The sequence below is a fragment of the Molossus molossus genome, unplaced genomic scaffold (genome assembly GCF_014108415.1).
Source record: "Molossus molossus isolate mMolMol1 unplaced genomic scaffold, mMolMol1.p scaffold_m16_p_10, whole genome shotgun sequence".
Classification (NCBI taxonomy): Eukaryota; Metazoa; Chordata; class Mammalia; order Chiroptera; family Molossidae; genus Molossus; species Molossus molossus.
In genome coordinates, this window is record NW_023425345.1 from 21,023,920 (window position 1) to 21,044,825 (window position 20,906).

At 49.2% G+C, this 20,906-nt stretch overlaps 2 protein-coding genes across 4 annotated transcripts; both read right to left on the reverse strand.

The window, feature by feature from the left end:
• Positions 1–373: 373 nt before the first annotated feature.
• Positions 374–9,908, reverse strand: LPAR5 (lysophosphatidic acid receptor 5). Of its 3 annotated transcripts, XM_036253219.1 has the most exons (3): positions 9,657–9,908; positions 8,312–8,506; positions 374–2,195 (listed from the first exon to the last, which is right to left on the reverse strand). In XM_036253219.1, the coding sequence occupies exon 3, from the start codon at positions 2,011–2,013 to the stop codon at positions 892–894; it is 1,122 nt and encodes a 373-aa protein (XP_036109112.1). In that variant the 5' UTR covers positions 2,014–2,195; positions 8,312–8,506; positions 9,657–9,908; the 3' UTR covers positions 374–891. The 3 variants fall into 3 exon arrangements, with proteins under 3 accessions (XP_036109112.1, XP_036109111.1, XP_036109113.1); XM_036253218.1 differs by lacking the exon at positions 8,312–8,506; XM_036253220.1 differs by lacking the exons at positions 8,312–8,506; positions 9,657–9,908 and adding an exon at positions 7,493–7,541.
• Positions 9,909–11,159: 1,251 nt separating this feature from the next.
• On the reverse strand, positions 11,160–19,298 carry LOC118623318 (acrosin binding protein). The gene is made up of 11 exons (XM_036250832.1): positions 19,256–19,298; positions 18,731–18,949; positions 18,462–18,556; positions 17,734–17,851; positions 16,912–17,100; positions 16,512–16,848; positions 15,997–16,129; positions 13,675–13,854; positions 13,382–13,549; positions 12,087–12,170; positions 11,160–11,499 (listed from the first exon to the last, which is right to left on the reverse strand). Exons 1-11 carry the CDS (start codon positions 19,296–19,298, stop codon positions 11,377–11,379), a joined length of 1,689 nt encoding a protein of 562 aa, XP_036106725.1. The 3' UTR covers positions 11,160–11,376.
• Between the last annotated feature and the right edge of the window lie 1,608 nt (positions 19,299–20,906).

A 20,906-nucleotide genomic window follows, 5' to 3' on the forward strand; every position in this document is an offset into this window, starting at 1 on the left:
AGCATTAAAGAAAAAGAAGAAAGAAAGAAAAGACCTAGAAAGGGGGACAGACCTAGAAAGATTTGGGAGGAGAAAAACCTTCTCACAGTTCTGTCCTGCCCCCAACCACCCCAAGTTGGAGGTCAGGTCTAATTTATTACAAGTCTCTAAACAACAAGGAAATCACTTCTGTTGTAGCCAATAAACTCTTTTTTTTTTTTTTTTTTATCCTCACCCAAGGACATTTTTCCATTTTCTGTTCAGATAGAGTGGGAGGGAGAGAGAGGAAGAGAGAGAAACATCGATGTGAAAGGGACACATCGAGTGTTCGCCACCCGCACAACCAACCAGGGCCAGGGACAAACTGCAATCGAGGTACGTGCCCTTAGTGGGAACAAACCCGGGTCTCTCTGGACCACAGGCTGACGCTCTAATAGCTGAGCCAAATTGGCCAGGGCAGCCAGTAAACTCTTGTATTATGCCTCAATGTCGGGAGGGGAAGCCCAGGTGAAAATGAAATGTGGGTGGCACCTATGGCCCTAAGACTGCTGTGGTCAGTCGACATCCAGGACATCCATTTTCTGCTCCATCTACCAGCTCGCAGCAGTGTTTCAAGTCCATCCACAAGGGCATTTCATCTACCCCTCTGCCTCTGCATTGGCAGGCTCACAGTATCATCACTTTCCACAGAGTGGGCAAGGGGTCTTTCCATCACCACCAATTTAAAGAAGCCATTTCCACCAGCCCTCTTCCTTCCCACACTTTGCTCCTTCAGTATTTATGAGCTAGAGTTGCCACCCAGAAATCCAAATGTCTGATCCACCTCCCTATGTACACACGCCACAAGTCTTCCAGTGTGAGATGTGTGAAGGAATGGAGGTGGGTGTAACCGCGCTAGGGCCCAATGTGCGATCAGAGGACAGAATCCTCTGGGCACTGGGTGAAGGGCGTCGGCGTCCCGGAATCGGAATGCCTGAGCAATCCTTGGCTAGCAGCAGCAGGCCTGGTGGTGTAGGTGGTCTCAGAGGGCAGTTGGGCAAGCGTCCCACCATCCCCGTTGGTGGCCGAGGTCCTAGGCCTGAGATGAGAGCCCAGGCCGCGCAGGGTGTTGCGGAAACCCTCGGCGCTGAAGTAGTACACCAGTGGGTCCAACACGCAGTTGGCGCCGGCCAGCAGCACCATCACCATCAGCACTCCTCGCACTTGATCGCGAGCAGCTTGGCTCGCCATCACCAGGTTGCCCCGAAGCAACCCATAGACTGCCAGCGTGGCGTTGTAGGGTACGAAGCACAGCAGGAAGATGACCAGGTTGACCAGCAGGAGGCGCACCGTTTTCCGCCGCCGCCGGCTCTGCGTGGCGTCGGGCCGCGCCAAGGTCCAGAAGACCCGGCCAGACGAGTAGACCACGGCCACCAAAGGCAGCAGGAAGCCCAGCGCCTCCGCCAGCAGCACGAGCGGTAGCAGCCTGCCCTTCCACAGCTGGTCGCTGAAACGCTCGAAGCACAGGCGCACCGGGGCGCCGCGGTTGCTGCAGGTTGAGGGCTTGTGCACGAGCACAGTGGGCACTGCGAACACCAGAATGAGCGCCCACACGCCCAGGCAGAGCAGCCGCGCCACGCGGGGCCGCCGCAGGTGGCGCAGCTGCAGCGGGTGCACGACGGCGGCGTAGCGGTCCACGTTGATTAAGGTCAGGAAGATGCAGCTGCCGTACATGTTCATCTGGAAGATGGCTCCCGCCGTCTGGCACAGGAGGTCCGGGAAAGGCCAGTAGTGCAGCGAGTAGTAAAAGAGGCGCACTGGCAACGATAGAGTGAAGAGCAGGTCACTGGCTGCCAAGTTGCACATGTACACGCTCACCACGGAGTGCACGCGCAGCACGCGCAGGAAGACCCAGAGGGCCAACGCGTTGAGCGGGAGCCCTGCGACCAGCACCAGGCTGTAGACCACCATGTGCAGGCGGTGGGTGGTCCGGTAGTCAGGGCATGGGGGATCAAAGCTGTTGGTAGAAGTGTTTGCCGAGGAGTTGGCCAACATCGTGCCAAGAATGCCGAGGAGCTAGGCTCAGGGCATCATGGGACACACAGGGCCTGAAGGTTACATAGAGACAGTCCCAAAGCAAGCAGAGGCAGGGCATGAGAATGTGTTCTATGGCTGCTGCAGGGCAGATGGCTGCCAGGGGGCAGATGCCTTGGGTCACAGCTTTATCATCTGGAGACCTGGAATAGGAAGGCAAGCCAAAAGTCAAAATTATGCAAGCACAGGGTAGAAGACACAGATGTGTATCTAGCTAAACTGGCTGGCCTCTTGAGTCTTCTCAGCCTCCAGTCTTACCCACCTGCTATCCTGCCAGAGTAGCTTTCTGCAGCAGGGCAGTTATATGCAGTGTCAGACTATCTGCGTTTAAATTCTGGCTTTGCCAACTTGCCTAGCTTTTGTCCTCAGAAAAGTGACTTAATCATCTGGCTGGTGTGGTTCAGTGGTTGCACCAAGAGGTCCCACGTTAGATTCCCAGTCAGGGCACATGCTAAGGTTGTGGGCTGCACCAGTGAGGGGCATGCAGGAGGCGGCCAATCGATGTTCTCTCTCATCAATGTTTCCATTTCTCTCTTCCTCTCTCTCTAAAATCAATAAAGAAAAAAATTTAAAAAAATTTTTGTGACTTAATCTCTCTGAATTTCATTTTCTTTACGTGGTGGTGGGGGGTGATTCCTTACTTCATGAGGTTTTTAGATGAAATGAGATGATCTATGTAAAGTGTTTAGGCTTTCACAGGTATGTTCACAGCAGTGAACAAAACAAAGGCCTCGTCCCCATCTACTTTCCATTTCACTGGAGGGAGGCAGGTAATAAAGTGCAAGTAAACAGGTATTATGTCAGGTGATGACTAGTGCTATGGAGCACCTCCCCTGGAACAGGTGCTCTGCCAGCTCCCCATTATCTAAAGAATAAAGTTCAAGCTCCCAAGTACAGTACAAAATCCTAGCCTCAACTCATCACATCCACTGTTGCTCCTGTGTGGGCTGGGTTTTGCTCAAAGCACTCTGAGTTCACCTTGGTTGTTGACCTCTCTAAGTTTCTTCTCTCTAAAAGGGGGGGGGGGTAATAATATAACAGGGCTCTCCTAGGCTGATCACACACCAGCACAGTCCTGCCAGGCAGGGCCAGGCCCTGTGGGTTGAGCTTTTCTTTTTCTTTTTTGGTACGTGCCCCTAGCAGGAACCGAACCCGGGACTCTTTAGTCCACAGGCCGATGCTCCAACCACTGAGTCAAACTGGCCAGGGCAGGGGTTGAGCTTTTCCAGGAGCACCCCTGGAGGGTCTGACTAGGATGATTCCCAGAAGGGGTTCTGTGATAGGGGGGAGATGGTTGTTTGTTAGTGAGGGCTCCAAGGGGACCCTAACCCCAGAGAGCGAGCCAGTGAGGTGAGAAAGTACCACCGGTACTGATGAGGCTGCTGGAGAGAGCAGACTACAGCAGCTGCAGTCCTCAGGCAACAGCTGGCAGACAAAAGATGTGGCTAAGAGACAGAGGAGCCAGAGGACAGGACATGGTCTCAGGATCTCACCTTCCTTAATGCCACAAGGGCACAGAACTGACCCAGATGCCATCCGTTGTGTGTGTGTGTATCGAAATATACATAACTTAATATTTACATTGAAGTGTACAATTCAGTGGCATTAAGTACATTCATCATGTTGTGTTACCATCACCACTATTTCCAGAACTTTTTCACTATCCCAAACAACAACTTTATACCCATTAAACAGTAATCGCCCATTCCACCGCCACCCCTGTCCTCCAGCTACTGGTAACCTCTATTCTACTTTCTGTCTCTATGAATTTGCCCATTCCAGATACCTCATATGGGTGGAGTCATATAATAGCTGTCCCTTTGTGTCAGGATTATTTCACTTAGCATGATGTTTGCAAGGTCTGTCCATGTTGTGGTGTGTATTAAATTGCATTCTTTTTTTATGACTGAATAATATATTCATATATATATATATATATATATATATGAATCACTCTGTTTATCCATTCATCTCTCTATGGTTACTTGGGTTTTTCTACCTGTTGGCTACTATGAATAATAAGAACATGGGCGTCCACATGCCATCTTAGGGAGCGGAGTTGTCTGGAGACCCTGAGCAATTATTCTAAGATACTGGACTTACTCCTTTCAAGAGGAACTGCTTGAATTCTTACATGGAACCAAGTACTAAATCTGACTGTAACAAGTTGTCTTGTGTGTTTTTTGTTTGTTTGTTCTTCCTCCAACCATGACTATCAGCAGTTTAAGACTTGTAAGAGGTACAGTCAAACAGTTAAAGGAATAAAGAAACATTTCCTCTACAAAATACCAATTTCAACAGCGAAAATAACACTAAATGGGGCTGAAAAGCAAATAAAACTGGCTCTTTTCCTGACACATGCCACCTCCCATGCTCCTTTGCTCCAGTTATACCAAACTAATAATTTTGCACATACTTTATGTTTTCAGGACTCTGCCTTTGCACATGCTATTTCCTCAACTTGGAATGAACCTCCTTCCATTCTCCAACTGGCAAACTCAGTCATCTCTAGCCTTTCCAGACTCCCTCCCTCCCTACAAGACCGATGTGGTCCCCTCACTGGTGCGCAGGTTTATCATAGCTGTTCCCACCCATACTGTAATTAGCTGTTCTTCATCTGCACCTCCCACTAGACTGTGAGCTCCTTGAGGGAGGGGCTGTGGACTGTGACTTATTCATCTTTGTATCACCAGCACCTATGTCAATAAATGTTGAGTGAAATAACTGTCATTTACTGATTGTTCACCATATCCCAGGGTATTTTATATACATAATCTTTAATCCTGCCAACAGCCCTTTGAGGTCAGTGTTTATCCTTATTTTTACAGGAAAGGAAACAGCTCAAGAGCTCAGTCAGTAAGGAGTGAAGTCAGGATTCAAACTCAGGACCTCCTGACTCCAAAGTCCAAGCTGTCTGGTGCTACCCCCAATAAGAGTGGATGGCTGGAGTTGAGGATGGATGCTGCACAGAGCACCTGGTCTTTTATAGTTGCCTATGTGAAATCTGTGCCCATAGATAAATTACTTTACTTCCTCATTTGTCTAACTGAAATATATACTTTGGTTTTTTTTATTTTTATTATTATTATTATTTTTTTTAATCCTCACCCGAGGACATTTTTCCATTTTTTGTTCAGATAGAGTGGGAGGGAGAGAGAGGGAGAGAGAGAAATATCGACGTGAAAGGGACACATCGAGTGGCTGCCACCTGCACAACCAACCAGGGCCGGGGACAAATTGCAACCGAGGTACGCACCCTGAGTGGGAACCGAACCCGGGTCTCTCTGGACCGCAGGCCAACGCTCTAACCGCTGAGCCAAACTGGCCAGGGCTACTTTATTTTTATTTATTTTTATTTTTTGGTACCTGCCCCTAGCGGGAACCAAACCCTGGACTCTCTGGTCTACAGGCTGACACTCCAACCACTGAGCCAAACTGGCCAGGGCTGAAATATATACTTTAAAATAATCCCTTCTTTCTTTGACCCCCCTTCAAACACTGGTAACATGGGCTCATCGGCTCAGCGGTTAGAGCGTCGGCTTGAGGTCCAGAGAAACCCGGGTTCGGTTCCCGCTAAGGGCATGTACCTCGGTTGCAGTTTGTCCCGGGCCCTGGTTGGGGTCATGTCGGTGGCAACCACTCAACGTGTCCCTTTCACATCGATGTTTCTCTCTCTCCCTTCCTCCCACTTTATCTGAACAAAATATCAAAAAATGTCCTCGGGTGAGGATAAAATAAACAAACAAACAAATAAATAAATAAATAAGGGTGAAGTTAGGAACCCTTTAGTAAAGCGGATGGTAATGCTCTTTCTTATTCCAAAAGAAAGAAGTCCTCGGGATTCTTTTTTTTTTTTTTTCCCCTCACCCAAGGATGTATTTTTGCATTTATCTTCAGATAGAGTGGGAGGGAGAGAGGGGTGAAAAGAGAGAAAAACATCAACGTGAGAGACATCGACTGGTTGCCACCCACACGACCTCAATGGGGGCTGGGGACAAACTGCAACCGAGGTATGTGCCCTTTAGTGGGAACCTAACCGGGGACTCTCTTGTCCACCACGGGCCGATGCTCTAACCGCTGAGCCAAACCGGCCAGGGCCCTTGGGATTCTTTATAGTGGAGCCTGTTTGTCAAAAAGTCACTCCTTCCTGACAGACTTACACAGAACCGCCCAAGCTGCGCGTTGAGAGCTGCCAGGCCCCTGCCCTGGTCCCCACCCCATCCGCCTGCTTCCCTGAGGCTCCTGTCAGTGGAGCTGAATGGGCACAGTGCCAGGCCAGATGGCAAGATGGAAAACACTGCCAAAAAGGAGGCAAACAGGAAATGGAAGGAGGGTTCTAGATGTGGGGAAGGGGCAGCCTGGCCTCTCCCCAACTCGGCCTTGAGGAAGAAGTTAGGTTGTAGGGGAAATGTGTGAAGTAAAGAAACAGCAGCCACCCCAGAAAAGAATGGATACTGGGGTTTCATTTCGCCAGGGAGGAGGAGACACATGACATGGAGGCCTGCATAGGCTCAGTCACCTCGACACACATGCTTGTGGTAACATAAGCATACCAACTCCACACATGTGCCCATGCAAGGAGACACAGCGATGTAGGTACACTAAGAGATGTATGCACAAGATTCCAAGTAACATGTCAATCAATGTCGCTGCACACTCTGTTATTCACAAGTATGCATGGACAACCTGCCCCAGGAGGAAGGGCAGACACAGCCCCTGCCTTAGGGACTGTGTCCTTACACAGGCAGAGTCAGGCAGCTTCAGGAGCACATACCATGCAGATGTGCACAAACAGATCCCAGACCCAAGGCACTGAAGGGCAAAGAAAACAGCAAACACACCGAGGTGTCAGGGACCGCGCCATCCCCCATCACCTGCCCACCACACCGCTCACACAGAGCATGTGCAGCTACTTTCCTCCTTCCTGCGCCCCTGTCCTTCAGCCTCCCATGTGCACTTCCAGGCCCAGGTTTCTTCCTTATGTCCTTAGGACCTCTCAGACCTGTCCCATTGCCCTCTGAGTTGGGCTGGGCACTGCTCTTTGCTGAGATAAGCTAGAGGGACATGGCTATTTTCTGCCACCAGCAGGAAGTGAGAACGAGAGAGTAAAAGTGGGCAGGAGTCTAGATCATGATCATTCTCTCTGCTGCACATAACCCGCCAGCGGTATCCACCCTTCTGGCATCTGACCAACAGTGCAGACGAAGCTGAAGACAAATAGGTAATTTGGGGCACGAAAAATACTGGAAAAAATACTTCCTCTTTGTCCAGCTTTCCTTTCTGCCACCCTCTCCAAGCACTTCTCCCTCCCCCACCCCACCCCCACCTCCACCCCCACATTCATCAAATACCTTGCTCTCTCTTCACCTTCTCTTTTTAGTAATTCATATGTTTCAGAAGTTTGAAAAGAAAGAATCTCAGCTATCCCCATCCTTCTTACCCTTAGGAGATCAGCTCTAGAATGACCCCAACCTCATTTTAGATTCTGGAGTCCCAGCCAGTCAGTGTGTCCCACCCACTACACAGAGTGTGTGCTATAACCTGCCTTGTTAGCTAAACCTACTTCCCCTGCCGCTGTGCTCAGGTGGCGTTGGGAGGATGCACCCAGAGCACACAGATGGGCTTAATTATAAAAGCTCTCGATATCAGACTCTCTAAACAGATCCAAACTGTGCTGAGCCTCTGGGAGAAGCTTAACATAGTCTAAAGACTTTGTGGAAAGCTCTGCTTTGGGGACATGGATGAATCCTGCTCATCAGCTTGTCCTGGGTCTGAGGGCTCTGTGGTGTGGAGACAGTCCAAGGTCAGCAGGGTGAGCAGATGGCTTTATTCTGCCCCAGGGACCAAGGAGAGGCACCTCTCTGGGGCAGACCCCAGGGGGCTGTCCTGTCCCATCTCTGTCCTCCCTCCTCCCTGGTGGAGGCTCTGCTTGCTCCAGCCAAAATTCCTGCTCATCTCCCCACACTCTCACTCCCGAAACTGTCTCCTACTGTCTTTCCAACATTATCCCAGCCATGTCTTCTCCCGCCCCAGGTATTCTGACCTCATCTCTCCTGTTTCTTCTGGGAAAAGGCAGAAAGCAAAGGCGGCCTACAGCTCAATAGTTTCCCCATGTGGGGATGTCACCCCTTCACTTGCACATCTCCCTCCACCCTGCTTTCAAGAGCTCAAAAAACAGGAAATAAAGTCCCAATCAAGAGAAAACACTCAGACGGAGCCGTCCTGGCCCTGTGCTCCGAGTGGTCTGCATGCTTCTTACCTTGCTTCGTGGCCTGGCTGGATCCTGCCTCAGGGAGTGTCCTGTAGCCTTTGGCCTCGTTGACCTTGCCCTGAACTCCAGCATCACTGAGTGTGTGCCACTGGCTTGTTCTCACTCTACTGTCTCCTTCCCCGTGGGCCTGGGCACACAGGCTTCATTGTTGGGGTGTACACTGGGGCAGCAGGATGGGGAGAGCTGACAGCATCAGACACAGGCAGACAGAGCTGGGATCTAGTGTCTCTGAGAGGCCCAGGAAGTGAGGCTTACAGGTCTAAGGTTTTGTTTCCCCCTCAATCCTTGCCTCAATCTCCCCTAAGGGCTACAATTTCAGCTCACCCTAAAAGGAGCTGAGGATTTACAATTGGCTGGGAGATCTCCTTCTTCCAGGGAAGCCCCCATACACATAGGTAATAGGTAGGCAGCTGCCCTCATTGGTGTGATACAAAGGTATCATAAGGCCTTGCCCATCCTCAAATATTTCCTCCACCTATGTGCAATATCTGAAATTTCATCCTCTTCCTGTCACCTATGCGCCACATTCTATCAGAGCTATAGGGACATTAGAAATCATTTGTCTAATCTTCTTATATAGATGAACGAATTGGGTTAAGGTAGTGTTTCTCAAAGACCCTATTAAAATACCCCTTGAAGGCCCTGGCAGGGTAGCTCATTTGGTTAGAACGTCATCCCGACCCACCAAGGTTGTGGGTTTAATCACTGGTCAGGGCACATACAAGAATCCACCAGTGAATGAATAAATAAGCGGAACAACAAATCAATGCTTCTCTCTCTCTCAAATCAGTAAAAATAAATAAATAATGCCCCTTGGTTAATACCCCTTGGTTAGCTGGGAAGAATAACCATAAGAATACATTTGTGCCAGTGAACCCATTCATGGAGTTTAATCAGATACATTTATTATCATCTAGCAGAGGGCTCAGCCCTGGTAGGTCAGTGGGTGGGGGGTGGGGAGTTAAGTAGTAACTGAGAATGGGAAAGGGTTGGAAATCATCCCCAGTTGGACCCTCCTCAGTGGCCACGGGAAGCCCAGGGTTCAGCATGACAGTGGGGCCTCAAGAGTGAAGGGGAGAATACAGCCGCCTCCCTAACCAGATGCCCCAATGTGGGGCTTCAAGCTTCAAAGGGGGCACTCCAGGATGTGTTCTCTGTCTGATAAGGTCTTTCTGCCCAAGGCCGACCCTTTTGCTTTTTACTCTATTCAAAAAGGTTTTCCAGGTCCCATGGCCCACCCTCACCTCCATCCCACAATGTCCCCATTTCTAAAAGAGAGGTGCCACCTCTTGTGCCCCCATGAGGTTCAAGCCCACCTGTGACACCCCCATACCTGTGCTCCCTGTTGAGCTCTGCCGCTGCCCCAAGCTGGCTCCTGCTGCCTGCTCTGCACTGGGCTGGGCTGGGCTGGAAGGACCTGCTCCTGGGGCGGGTGGGGACACACCCACCTGGGCAGATCTCAACAGATTCCACCTCCTTGCACTCACCCAACCACGTGCACAGAAAGAGAGGAGGAAGCAGTGCCTTCAGCGGTCTTCACAGACTGGCCAAGAAAACCCCAGCAGATAATGGCACTTAATCCAGCTCCAACTTTGGCCAACTAATGATTCCCCTTCCCCGCCCATCGTTCATATACTCCCCAGTTTCCGGGAAGCCTAGCTGACACACCCACCCACTGATGTGATGACTAACCCACCAGCCTCTCATTTGATTTTCTCACCAGCTCCCTCTGGGTGTCTCTCTTTTGGATCCCTGCAGGTGGTTTTGCTCTACCTCCCCCTGCCTAGGGCCCGTCTGCATACCAGGGCTGCTGCTGGGCCTGCTTTCACCGCAGAGTGTGCATAGCCTCTCCATCACAGCAGCTAACAGGCTAGGCAGTTCCTCCTTGCTTCTGTCTCTCGTGGGCTGTGAGCTGGGGGTTGGGGGCTGGCCAGAGAGCTTAGATGACAAGACCTCTTTTCTGTATCCTAGGGCCAAGTCCCTTGTCTTCTGTATGAATAGGGCTGGGCATGTTGTCTATGCTCAATACACAAAAACAAGTTCAAGTTTTTGAGTGGTAAGTGAAAAAGAATATTGTGGTCAAATGAGTTTGAAAAATACTAGCTTAAATAGGTTTCTCTATTACAGGGCCATGTGTTGATTTTGAAGCTGGGTGAAGCATGGGGGTGCATTATACTATTCTGTTTTTGTGCTTATATGAACGTTTCCATAAGTTTTTTTCTTAATGTTATTAATCACCATGAACCTAGAGAAGAGAGACTGTACAGTTTCCCAAATGTGTCCTCAGAACACACACAGCGATATCCTGTTATTAAAGGCCAATGCTGAAGTTACATCTCAATGTATGTTGTCAAGACAAAACTACCTTAACACTCAGACCATCTGGCCCATTACTGGATGTCAAAGTGAGGGTTTCCTGAGCTCCAGGCCCCAGCTATTCCCATCCTCTTGATAAAGTGCAAGTCCTGCCCTCTTTCCCTGGAATGGGTACCCCTGGACATGATCTCTGTCAGGCTCTGGCCTTTATTGTTCCGAGGGACAATTCTATACTCACATCTGAGCTCCTGGGGCCCAGGGATTCAGAGATGAAGACACACATGCCCTCCTGACCCACAGGATCCCTGAGCCCCAGCTGTGTTCTTCTTCAATCTGACTCCTTCGTTTTTTAGGTCTTCTTCTCCCAGCAGATGGCTGCTTCCCTGAGCATCATTCCCATGAGGTTATCTCACCTTATAGAAGGGTCTGTAAGCCCCCTTGGCGGGGAGGGTTGACTCCCATGGGCACTGTGGCAGTGCTGAGGATAGATTCATAACCAAAATAGGCCATACAGGTTAAAAATAAACACTTTATGCAAAGACATCCTTTAAGGTGGGTGGAGTTTCCATCACGAACCTTTCTGGGACTGTTTCCCTGACCCAACAAAAATGTGAGTAAGGATCAAGGTAAGAGACCAAAAAGGGGCAGCCTGAAAGCAAACTGATGACAAATGGAGTCTAAAAGCAATGGAGAATGTAGAAAGTGCAGGTTGGGGTGGAGACAGGAAGAACCCCAGCTCATCCGACTTGGCCCAGAGTCAAGGTGCTAAATTCCTGGCTCCATCGAAGCACAAGGTCCTCACTTTTGGCTGGAGACAAGATAGTGTAACTCTCGTTCTGCAGACATCTCATACGGGACACCTACACGGGCATGGGGGACACACATAGTCTGAGTTACAGAACAAGGAGCCAGAGGCATGGAGGTGGAGAAGTGTCAGAAGTCCCACAAGAACCAGAGGCGGGTGGTTATAGGCACAAGGTAGTAGAGGGAAGGAGGAAACTCAGATGTGGGTTTTTCAAGCTTCAAGAGACACCAAGTAGCCCAACCCCCTCCTTTCAGTCTGAGGTGGGGTGGGGGAGGAAGTGACTTATCCCAGACTTCTTGGTGAGTAAGAGTGGAAGACAAGACTGCAACCTCAACATCTAATCCCCAACCCAGCTGGGGTTCTTCCCCTGGTGCCCTCAGGGCCCTCACCTCTCATAAGCAGCATCCCTGCCAGACCCCTCTGACCTGGGGTGGGGCTTGCTTACTCCAAGGCAGGGGGAGTGGAGGAGAGGGAGTGCTCTGGTGGAGGCCTCTGCCCTGAGAGGCAAGTAGGAAACTGCTCTCCATGTCCCTGCTGTTTGGAGCAGGGGGGGCTGGTGCGTGTTACCCAGAAAAGGCACCCAACGAAGGTGACTGACTGAGAGGCTGATGGGAGGAAGAGGGGGCATGGTGAGGGGCTCACCTTCTGGTCCTGGTTTCTCATCAGACACTGTTGGCTTTTGAAGGCACAGTAGTTCGGGTACTGCACATAGTTTGTGTCACAAATCTAGGCCAGGGGGTGGGGAGATATCAGAAGCCTTATGAAACACCAGCCCACCAGAGAGTGGCAGAGCCAGGGGCAGGGGTGTGACCCCTGAGCACCAGACCTCCTACACCTGGGTGCCCCCTCTCTGAAACATAGGAGTTTGTCTCTTCTGCCTTTCCCATTTCACCCTCAGTCATAGCTCAGTTATTGGGAAGAAGCCAGGAGCCAGAGAGTGCGAATGGCTTCCTTGCTGTTCACTTTGCTGGGAAAGTGGCTGAGGAATGGGGAATGGGGAAGTGGCGCATTAAGGGTGCAGAACATTGGAAGGGGGCCCAAGTAGTGGTCCAGTCTCAGGGAGCCCTCTAGTGATGAATAAGGGAGAGGGTAGAACAATCTCTAATGTGTGACCTTGGCTGAGCCACTTCCCTCTGTGGACCTGGCTACCACATCTATAAATCCAGGGGAGCAGCAGAGATTATCTCTGAGATCTCTTTCAGATCTAGGGGCCCAGGGATAAGATCTGGGCAGGGGCCCTCAGCTCAGTGACCAGCCCTTTCTTAAGCTGCCCCTACTTTTCATTGTTTTGACTTCCCCTGTTAAGCCACAGAAAGGAGAAACATCTGTAATAAAATAAAATTAATTAATTTTTAAAAATAAAATTAATTAATTTTAAAACATACACACACACACACACACACACACACACAGAAAGGAGGGGCCTGGCTCTCAGGTACAACAGTAGTTCCATAGAGGAGGAACTTTGGGGACAGGGGCAACAATGATGTCACTAAGCAGGGAAAGCACCACTAGTGTTAGGGAAGGAGACTGTCAGACCCGGACAGGGAAGTACTGAATTGGGGGAGGGGTGGTCCCTCACCCATCACCTAGTCATTTGTTGTTTAACTTGGGCCTAGAGTGGGAAGTGACCTGACCAAAGCCCCTCAGCAGGTAACTGGTAGAGCTGGGACCTCTGTCTCCTGCTTCCCAATGCTATGCTCTCCAATCCCTCTCAATTCCTACTCCTTTGCCATATGTAATCCTGCTGTGTGTGTGTGTGTGTGTGTGTGTGTGTGTGTGTGATCTATTGAAGAGAGGCAGTAGGTTCAGTGAGGACTGATTCTCAGAAGCCAGGGGCCCAAGCCCCCTTCCACATCCTGGGGCTGCTTAGAGCAAGTAACCAGAAGGAACTGGGGTGCGTGGGGTGGGGCTGAGCTTTGGGGAAAGGTTCTGACCTTGGTGGGGAAATCTCCATCATGGAAGCTAAGGAACTCCATCTGGAGCCAGCCGGCTACTCGACTATCTTCACAGCCCTTCGTGGCTAGTCGGGCACACCAGAAGTCCATGCGGAGCCCGCCATAAAAATCCAGCCCATAATAGCGGCCCGATTTTAGGGTTCCCATCTGTGGCACAGGGGATAGGGGAGAGGTGCACACTCCTGCTTCTCTGCAGGCCTCTTTTCCTGATGTCCAAATCTGCCCGGAGCCTGAGGCCTCCCCCACTACAGGATGCCCAGTTAGCTAGGTACCTGGATGCCGATGGACATGCTCTGGGATGAGAGCAAGGGGCTCACGAAGGGAGTTTTGTGGGACTTGTCACATTGCTGCCGCTGCAAGTTGGACTCCGATTGGCATTGCTCCAGCTTCAGGGAGCAGAAGGCACAGAGGGGACAGATAGCTAGGTGGTGCCGCCCGAGGCTGTCACAGACCTAAAGCAGGAGTACAGTAAAGAGGCTGAGGCTGAGATTATCCCACACCTCAGCCCTCCAGAGCCATTTCCACAAACGTCTTTGCATTCAGGCTCTTCTGAAAGCTTCTGTGGCTTTTCTCCCTGCTCCCCTCCCCAAGAGTTCCCCAAGGACATCGCCTCGGCTCTTTGTTTCTTCATCCTCTTCCTGGATGATTTATCTCCTCCCAGGTAATCTTCATCTCTCTGCAAATGACACCCACATCATCTTTATTATCAGTTCTGATGTCTTTCCCAAGCTTCAAATTCTCAATTGTCAAATGACTGACAGATGTTCACCACTGGGTGAACTACAACCACCCCTAACTTAGACTATCTGAATAGAACACCTAACTTTCCCTTTCTCTCTCGCTTTCCTAACGATAATGCTAATATTTACAAAGAGTTGACACAGGGCTAAGCACCATGGCTATAAACACTCTCATTTCATTTGGTCCTCACAAGAGTCCTACACTAGCACAGGTACTAATAATAGCTGCATTTGACTGACAAGAAAACAATCTCAGTGAGGTTAACTTGCTCAAAACCACATGCTTTATAGATGGTGGAACTGGGACATAGATCCACCATTCTAACTTCAAAACCTATACTCTCGCTAAGCACCTAGCTTCAAACTTCCAAGGTCCTGGAAGACATTCTTTTGAGTGGAGCTACCCATCTTCTAGCTGGACTCTCCGCCCTGACTGAGCTCCCTCGGCCTTCTCAGGAGGTTCTGCAGACAGTCCCATCCTCCTCCTTCTCCACCCATGACTACAGCACACCACAGTGTACAAAATCTCTTATGTCATCTTGTTTATTCCGCACAACAGCTCATAAGGAAGGCATAGTCATGTCCCTGACCAAAAATGGTTACTAAATTCTTTTTTTCTACCAAATTAAATACAAATGTTTCAGACTGCCATTTGAGATTTTTCACATAATGACTTACTATCTCTTCTACTCGGTCACCTACTGCATTGTTCCAGGCAAAATGGGCTCCTTGCTGTTCCCTTAACCAAGCCCTAAAATCTGGTGGGCTCTCCAGGACTCCTGACCTTCCTACATCTAAAAACCTACCATACTCCTTTTGTAATGCTGCTGAATCCCTCGTGGGCTCTAGGCCCTTTAAGGGCAGCAATATTTTCATTCTTGGTCCCTCATAAAATCACTTTCTTGCCTCACAGCCTTTGCACATACTATTCCCTCTAGCAGGAAGCTTCTACCAAGTCTCTTCTTTGGTTGGTGGCCAGTGCTGGGGCAGAAAACCACATCCACTCTCTTCCCCACCCCTCAGACTCTCTTCTGGTCACACATATTCAGCATGTTGGATAGGGCATTAGAGACTTCTTAGACCAACTGCCTCCTCTTAAATGGCTGACTTCTTTTCTCTTCAGGTTTCAGTGTAAACATCAGTTCCTATTAGAAACATTCTCTGATTCTCCCAACCACAGACAATTGTCCCCTTCTGCTCTCTTGCACTTGGTACTTATCCATCACAGCGTTTATCCTGTCATACTGTTCTACCTGTTTCCTTATCTGTCTCTCCCACTAGGCTTCAAGAGCTCCAAGGTGACTAGATCTATTGTACTCATTGCTAACATCTCAAATACCTAGTTCAGATTTGGTGCCCAATCAATATTTGTTGAACAAATGAATGAATGGATGGCATACCAACTTCAATAGATGTCTGTTGACTTGCATTATTTAAAAACCTAAAGGATATTTTCCTGGGAGTAGGACTTGTTGGGCACTGAGGACACATTGAGACTGGAATCTCTCTACAGATCCTGGAATGAGTTCTATGCCCCATGTGGAAAGAACGGCATGTAAGGTAAAGCCAAATATTGAAGATGGTGAACTGGATCAGAAGATGACTCAAGCCTAACAACTCAGGGAACTGAAGAATGAATTCCAAAATAGAATGGAGTCCAGACTAGTCTTGAGCCTTCCTCCTTTAAGGAGAGCTGGGTATGCCCTTCCAGAGAAGGTATGCCCACTTGAAGAGGACCTCTCCAGCAGTGCCTCATGCTTTCTATATACCTGCTCATCCCTCTACTCCGAAGGCCTAGTACAGTGCCAGGATGCCCATTGGGCATGCATTCATTAAACAGTATGGTGGGCCTACCGTCTTCCCGAAACCAAGGACCTCATCCTCCAAGTGCTGCCAGGCCTTGGCTGTGGGGGTCATGATGCAGGAGTTCTCCACAATAGAATAGCACATCACCAGTAAGGCTTCCACATGGGGCAGCTGCAAGAGGCTGCAAGGAGACAGACCTGGTTGGTGGCCAGTGCTGGGGCAGAAAACCACATCCACTCTCTTCCCCACCCCTCAGACTCTCTTCTGGTCACACATATTCAGCATGTTGGATAGGGCCTTAGAGACTTCTTAGACCAACTGCCTCCTCTTAAAAATGAGGAACCAAGGTTCAGAAAGGGGAAGTAACTTCCTCAAAGTTGCAATGCTTATCAAGGCCAGAGACAAGACCGGAACTCAAGCTTGGTAGCTTTAGGTACAGGGCTCATGCCACTTTGTCACGTAGGAAATGGGTATCTGGAGGCCAAAGTTAGAAAGTGAACTTCTCATTTCTGAAGAAGGCAGCAGGAAGGGTAGGATCAGTAGGGGAGTCAAACTTACTGTACCTGCCCGAGTTTTGGCTTCTCCAAACAGAGTCTTCCTCATACGTATCACCCATTTCCTCCATTTCCTGGGCAGATCGAATAAGCTCTTGGATGTTATCTATCATCATAGGTGTAGACGCCACTTCCCGTACACGGGCAGTGAAGGAGAAAGGGTTGAAAGATAAACCAGCCTGGTGCTTGGGCTCCGTGTCTGTCTGTAGCCCATACAAGGTACGAAGTCCCTCCCCCGTCCCCTGTCCTTCCTCCTGCTTCCCCTCTTCCTCCTCCTCCTCCTCCTCCTCCTCTTCTTCGTCCTCCTCTTCCTGTTCCTCTTGCTCCTGCTCTTCCTCCTGTTTATGTTCTTGCCCTTGCTCCTGTTTGTGTTCCTGCCATTGCTCCTGTTTGTGCTCCTGCCTTTGATCCTGTTTGTGCTCCTGCCCTTGATCCTGCTTGTGCTCCTGCCCTTGATCCTGCTTGTGCTCCTGCCCTTGATCCTGCTTGTGCTCTGCCACTCGCTCGGGGCCTCCCAGGGACATGGAGGCTTGCAGCAGCTCCTCCACATTGTTGTTGAGCAGTTCAGGCCAGGGCTGGAAGGCCTGCCGTTCCGTGGCTGCCACAGAGTTTGGGAGGGACCAAGAAAGAGAAGTAAAAGGACAGTCAGCTTTCTGGCCTGAGTGTGTTTGTTCACAGAGGGACACCCACATAAACACCAAGGCAGAAGAAAGCAGCCTAAGTCACAATTATTCACATAGTCAAGTATAGAAGACACAGAAAAGAATATAAATATCAAAATAATACCATTGTGGATTTGTTGGTATATCACCTTCCCACCTCCCTTACAAGTGCTCCTCTTCCTTAACTGCCATCTCAAATACCACCTGTTGTTCATCTCACTTAGGAAATAGCACATATTCTGAATAGCTAGCAACTAATCCTTTCTAGACTAAGATGTTAACTTACAAAAGTCCCAGAGGGCTTCCAAACATAGGAATGTTTTGGGGAGCTAGAAAAAGTGAATTCAGGGCAGACTTGGAAGTGATGCCAGAAGATATTCTGGGACACGAAAGCTCTAACTTGTATTCCTAAAAAGCAGTTTCTCCATTATGTAAAGGGCTGCCTCTCCCCATCTTCCACCCTCGTGCAACATTCTTCCTGTTTCCCTGCCACTGATGCCTTAAATCCTGGGCTCTGGGATGTATGGAAGTAGTTGCTGCTAGTCTCCTAGGTGCTGGAAGGGTCTCACCTGTATTGTGGGATGACGCTGGGGAGGTCATTGAGGTGGGCTGGGCTTCAGTGGAAGAATCTATCTCTTTGTCAGTGTTAGGTGAGAGAATTGAGACTGGCTGGGAGCATCGGACCCTCTGCAAGAAGAGAAGGAACATGGGAATGCCTTTTCCAAAAGTGGACTTCTACTCCAACTTATTCCTCAGTGCCTTTTCCAGCATGCCTCCTCTCTCACAGTTCCTGGGCAGGGATGAAGGTACAGGGTCCCTGGTGGAACCCTCCAGACCTGAGAAAGGTTTCCCCTACGAGATAAAACTTGATGTCTTGGTCACAACCCTGCCTTCACTCTTTAATGTTTGATTTGAATGAAATCACTGACTGTTAGAAGAAATGGTAGCCCTGGCCGGCTTGGCTCAGCGGTTAGAGCCTTGGCCTGTGGACCAGAGAGTCCTGGGTTTGGTTCCCACTAGGGGCACGTACCAAAAAAAAAAAAAAAAAAAAAAAGAAGAAATGGTAGGGCTTAATTTTTGCCTCTTCTCTCCTTTTCTTGCAGTAAACAGGAGTGTTCTGACAGTCTGAATACCCAAGGTGAGACTGTATTCATACATAATCTGGGTAAATGATTGGCAAAGTGGCAGGGAGGAAGGACCTAAGGATGGCCCTCCTGGAGCCCTTCCTCAGCTTCTTACTGCCACTGCCTCTCCCTTTGTCCTGCAACACCAGCTCCACCTTTGTCCTGGGACTCACCTTGGCATAGTAGATGTGGTTGGAGCAACGGTACTGAGTAAACTGGCAGAAGGATTCAAACCAAGAGGCATAAGGGAGGTCGGAGCAAACAGCGCCTGCGAAGGGGCAGGGGTGGAGAAGGTGAACATACAAGGGGGGCTCCCTCCCAGAGGGGACAGTGGGCACCTTGGATCTGGCGTGTGGAGAATATGGGCGCAGGATAAGAGGTCAGTCATACCCTTCCCCTGTCTGCAATGAGTATAAATCTGCCCCACCAATCGGGCCCTCACCATCGGGCACCAAGCCGTGATTCTCATATTGGTCCAGCTGGACGAGGGTGGGATTCCTGCAGCCGTGAGTTGCGCGGAGACGGCAGGTAGTCTCTGCCTTCCAGGTGGGGGTCAGCAGTGCGAAGAAGCGTTCATATTCATTGGGGGAGAGAGGGCTGCCGGGAGTGGAGGCCGAAATGGAATCCTGGCCTGGGGCAGCTGACGAAGGCAAGAGCAGCACTGCGGGGCGGGGAACAGACGGATGGATGGGCCAAACTCCAAACCCCCTCCTTGCCCGGGATGGACCCAGAGTGGCCAGCGGGGCCCCGTGTAAATTAGGAACGGGAGTGTTCGGTTGGTGGGGATGCCATGGACAGAGACAAGGTGAGCCTTGGGGAGATCCGGGAGGAGTTCAAGTCAGAAGCTAGGGAGCACGTCCCAGACGACCTCCGTGGGAGACGTTTCAGAAACAGTCAAGAAAGGGTTCTCGAGAGGTGGCGGTAGACCTAGCCTGGGAGGAAGAGGCTGAGTAGGTGGGAATCTCACCCTTCAGGAGTGAGAGAAGGAAGCCCGCAGCGAGCTTCCTCATGGCCCCAGACGATCCGCCCGCGATCCCAGGACCAAAGCGGCCTCTAACGGGCCAAGCGAGAGAGAGCCGGCGGGTGCGGACCACCACAAGTGTCCTAGAAGGGGCGGCCTTGGCGTCACAAATGGCCGGGGGCGGGGTCTCAGAAACTGACGTATGGGTCCTCACGTGTCAAATTCCAGTTCCAGAGAGGATAATAATGTTATCGTTGACGCTGTACCTTTTTTTTTTTTTTTTAGCACACACAAAACAATTTATTAGGCAAATACTAATTATAGGTGCTAGGCATTTTCTCGTAGGCACTTAAGATATAGCAGTGAATAAAAAAGAGCCTGTCCACAGGAATGAATATAAATGTCTCCAGGAACATTAATAAAGGATCATATTCCTTCTCCTTTATGTTCCTGCAGGTTTTATTGTTACTTTTATTACAGGAAGTGCTTCCAACATAGTATTGCAATTGTTTACATGTCTGTCTTTCCTTTCTGGACTATGGGCTTTGGGAGGGCAGCGGTGTCATATCTTGTTACTCTTACAGGTGGCTGGCATTCAGTACATGGGAGTAGAATGAACAAATGAAGCTAGACGGCTAAATGTGATGTTGAGGTCTAATGTCTTGACTGCGCTTATCTTGGTCTTAGAAAAAAACAGGTTTTATTATTTTTTCAAATGTCTTTTAATTTTGTTACTGAATTTATTGGGGGTGACACTGATTAATACAATTATATAGGTTTCAGGTGTGCAATTCTATAATACATCATCTGTATATTGTATTGTGTGTTCACCATCAAAAGTTAAGTTTCTTTCCGTCACCTTTATCCACCCTTTACCCTCTTGTACCTCCCCCACCCTCCCTTTCCCTCTTGTAATCACCGTACTGTCTACGAGTTGTTGTTTTTCTGCTTAATCCGTTCACCTTTTTCACCCAGCCCCCCAACTTCCTCCCCTCTGACAGTTGTCAGTCTGTTTTCTGTATCTGTAAGTCTGTTTCTATTTTTTGGTTTGTTTATTCTGTTCATTAGATTCCACATATAAGTAAAATAATATGGTATTTGTCTTTCTCTAACTGGCTTATTTCACTTAGCAAAATAATCTCTAGGTCCATCCATGCTATTGCAAATGGTAAAATTTCCTTCTTTTTTATGGCCAAGTAGTACCCCATTATGTAAATGTACCACATCTTTTTTATCCACTCATCTGTTGATGGGCACTTGGGCTGCTTCCAAATCTTAGCTATTGTAAATAGTGCTTCTATGAACATAGGGGTGCATATATTCTTTCAAATTAATGTTTTGTGTTTCTTCGGATATATTCCCAGAAGTGGAATCACTAGGCCATAAGGCAGTTTTGAAGAAACTCCATACTGTTTTCCACAGTGGCTGCACCAATCTGCATTCCCACCAGCAGCACAGAGGGTTCCCTTTTCTTCACATCCTCCACATCCTTTGTTGTTTGTTGATTTATTGATAATAGTCATTCTGACAGGTGTGAGGTGATATCTCATGTAGTTTTAATTTATATTTCTCTAATGATTAGTGACATTGAGCATCTTTTTTTTTTTTAAATTCTCACCTGAGGATTTTTTGTTTTGTTTTCATTTATCTTCAGATA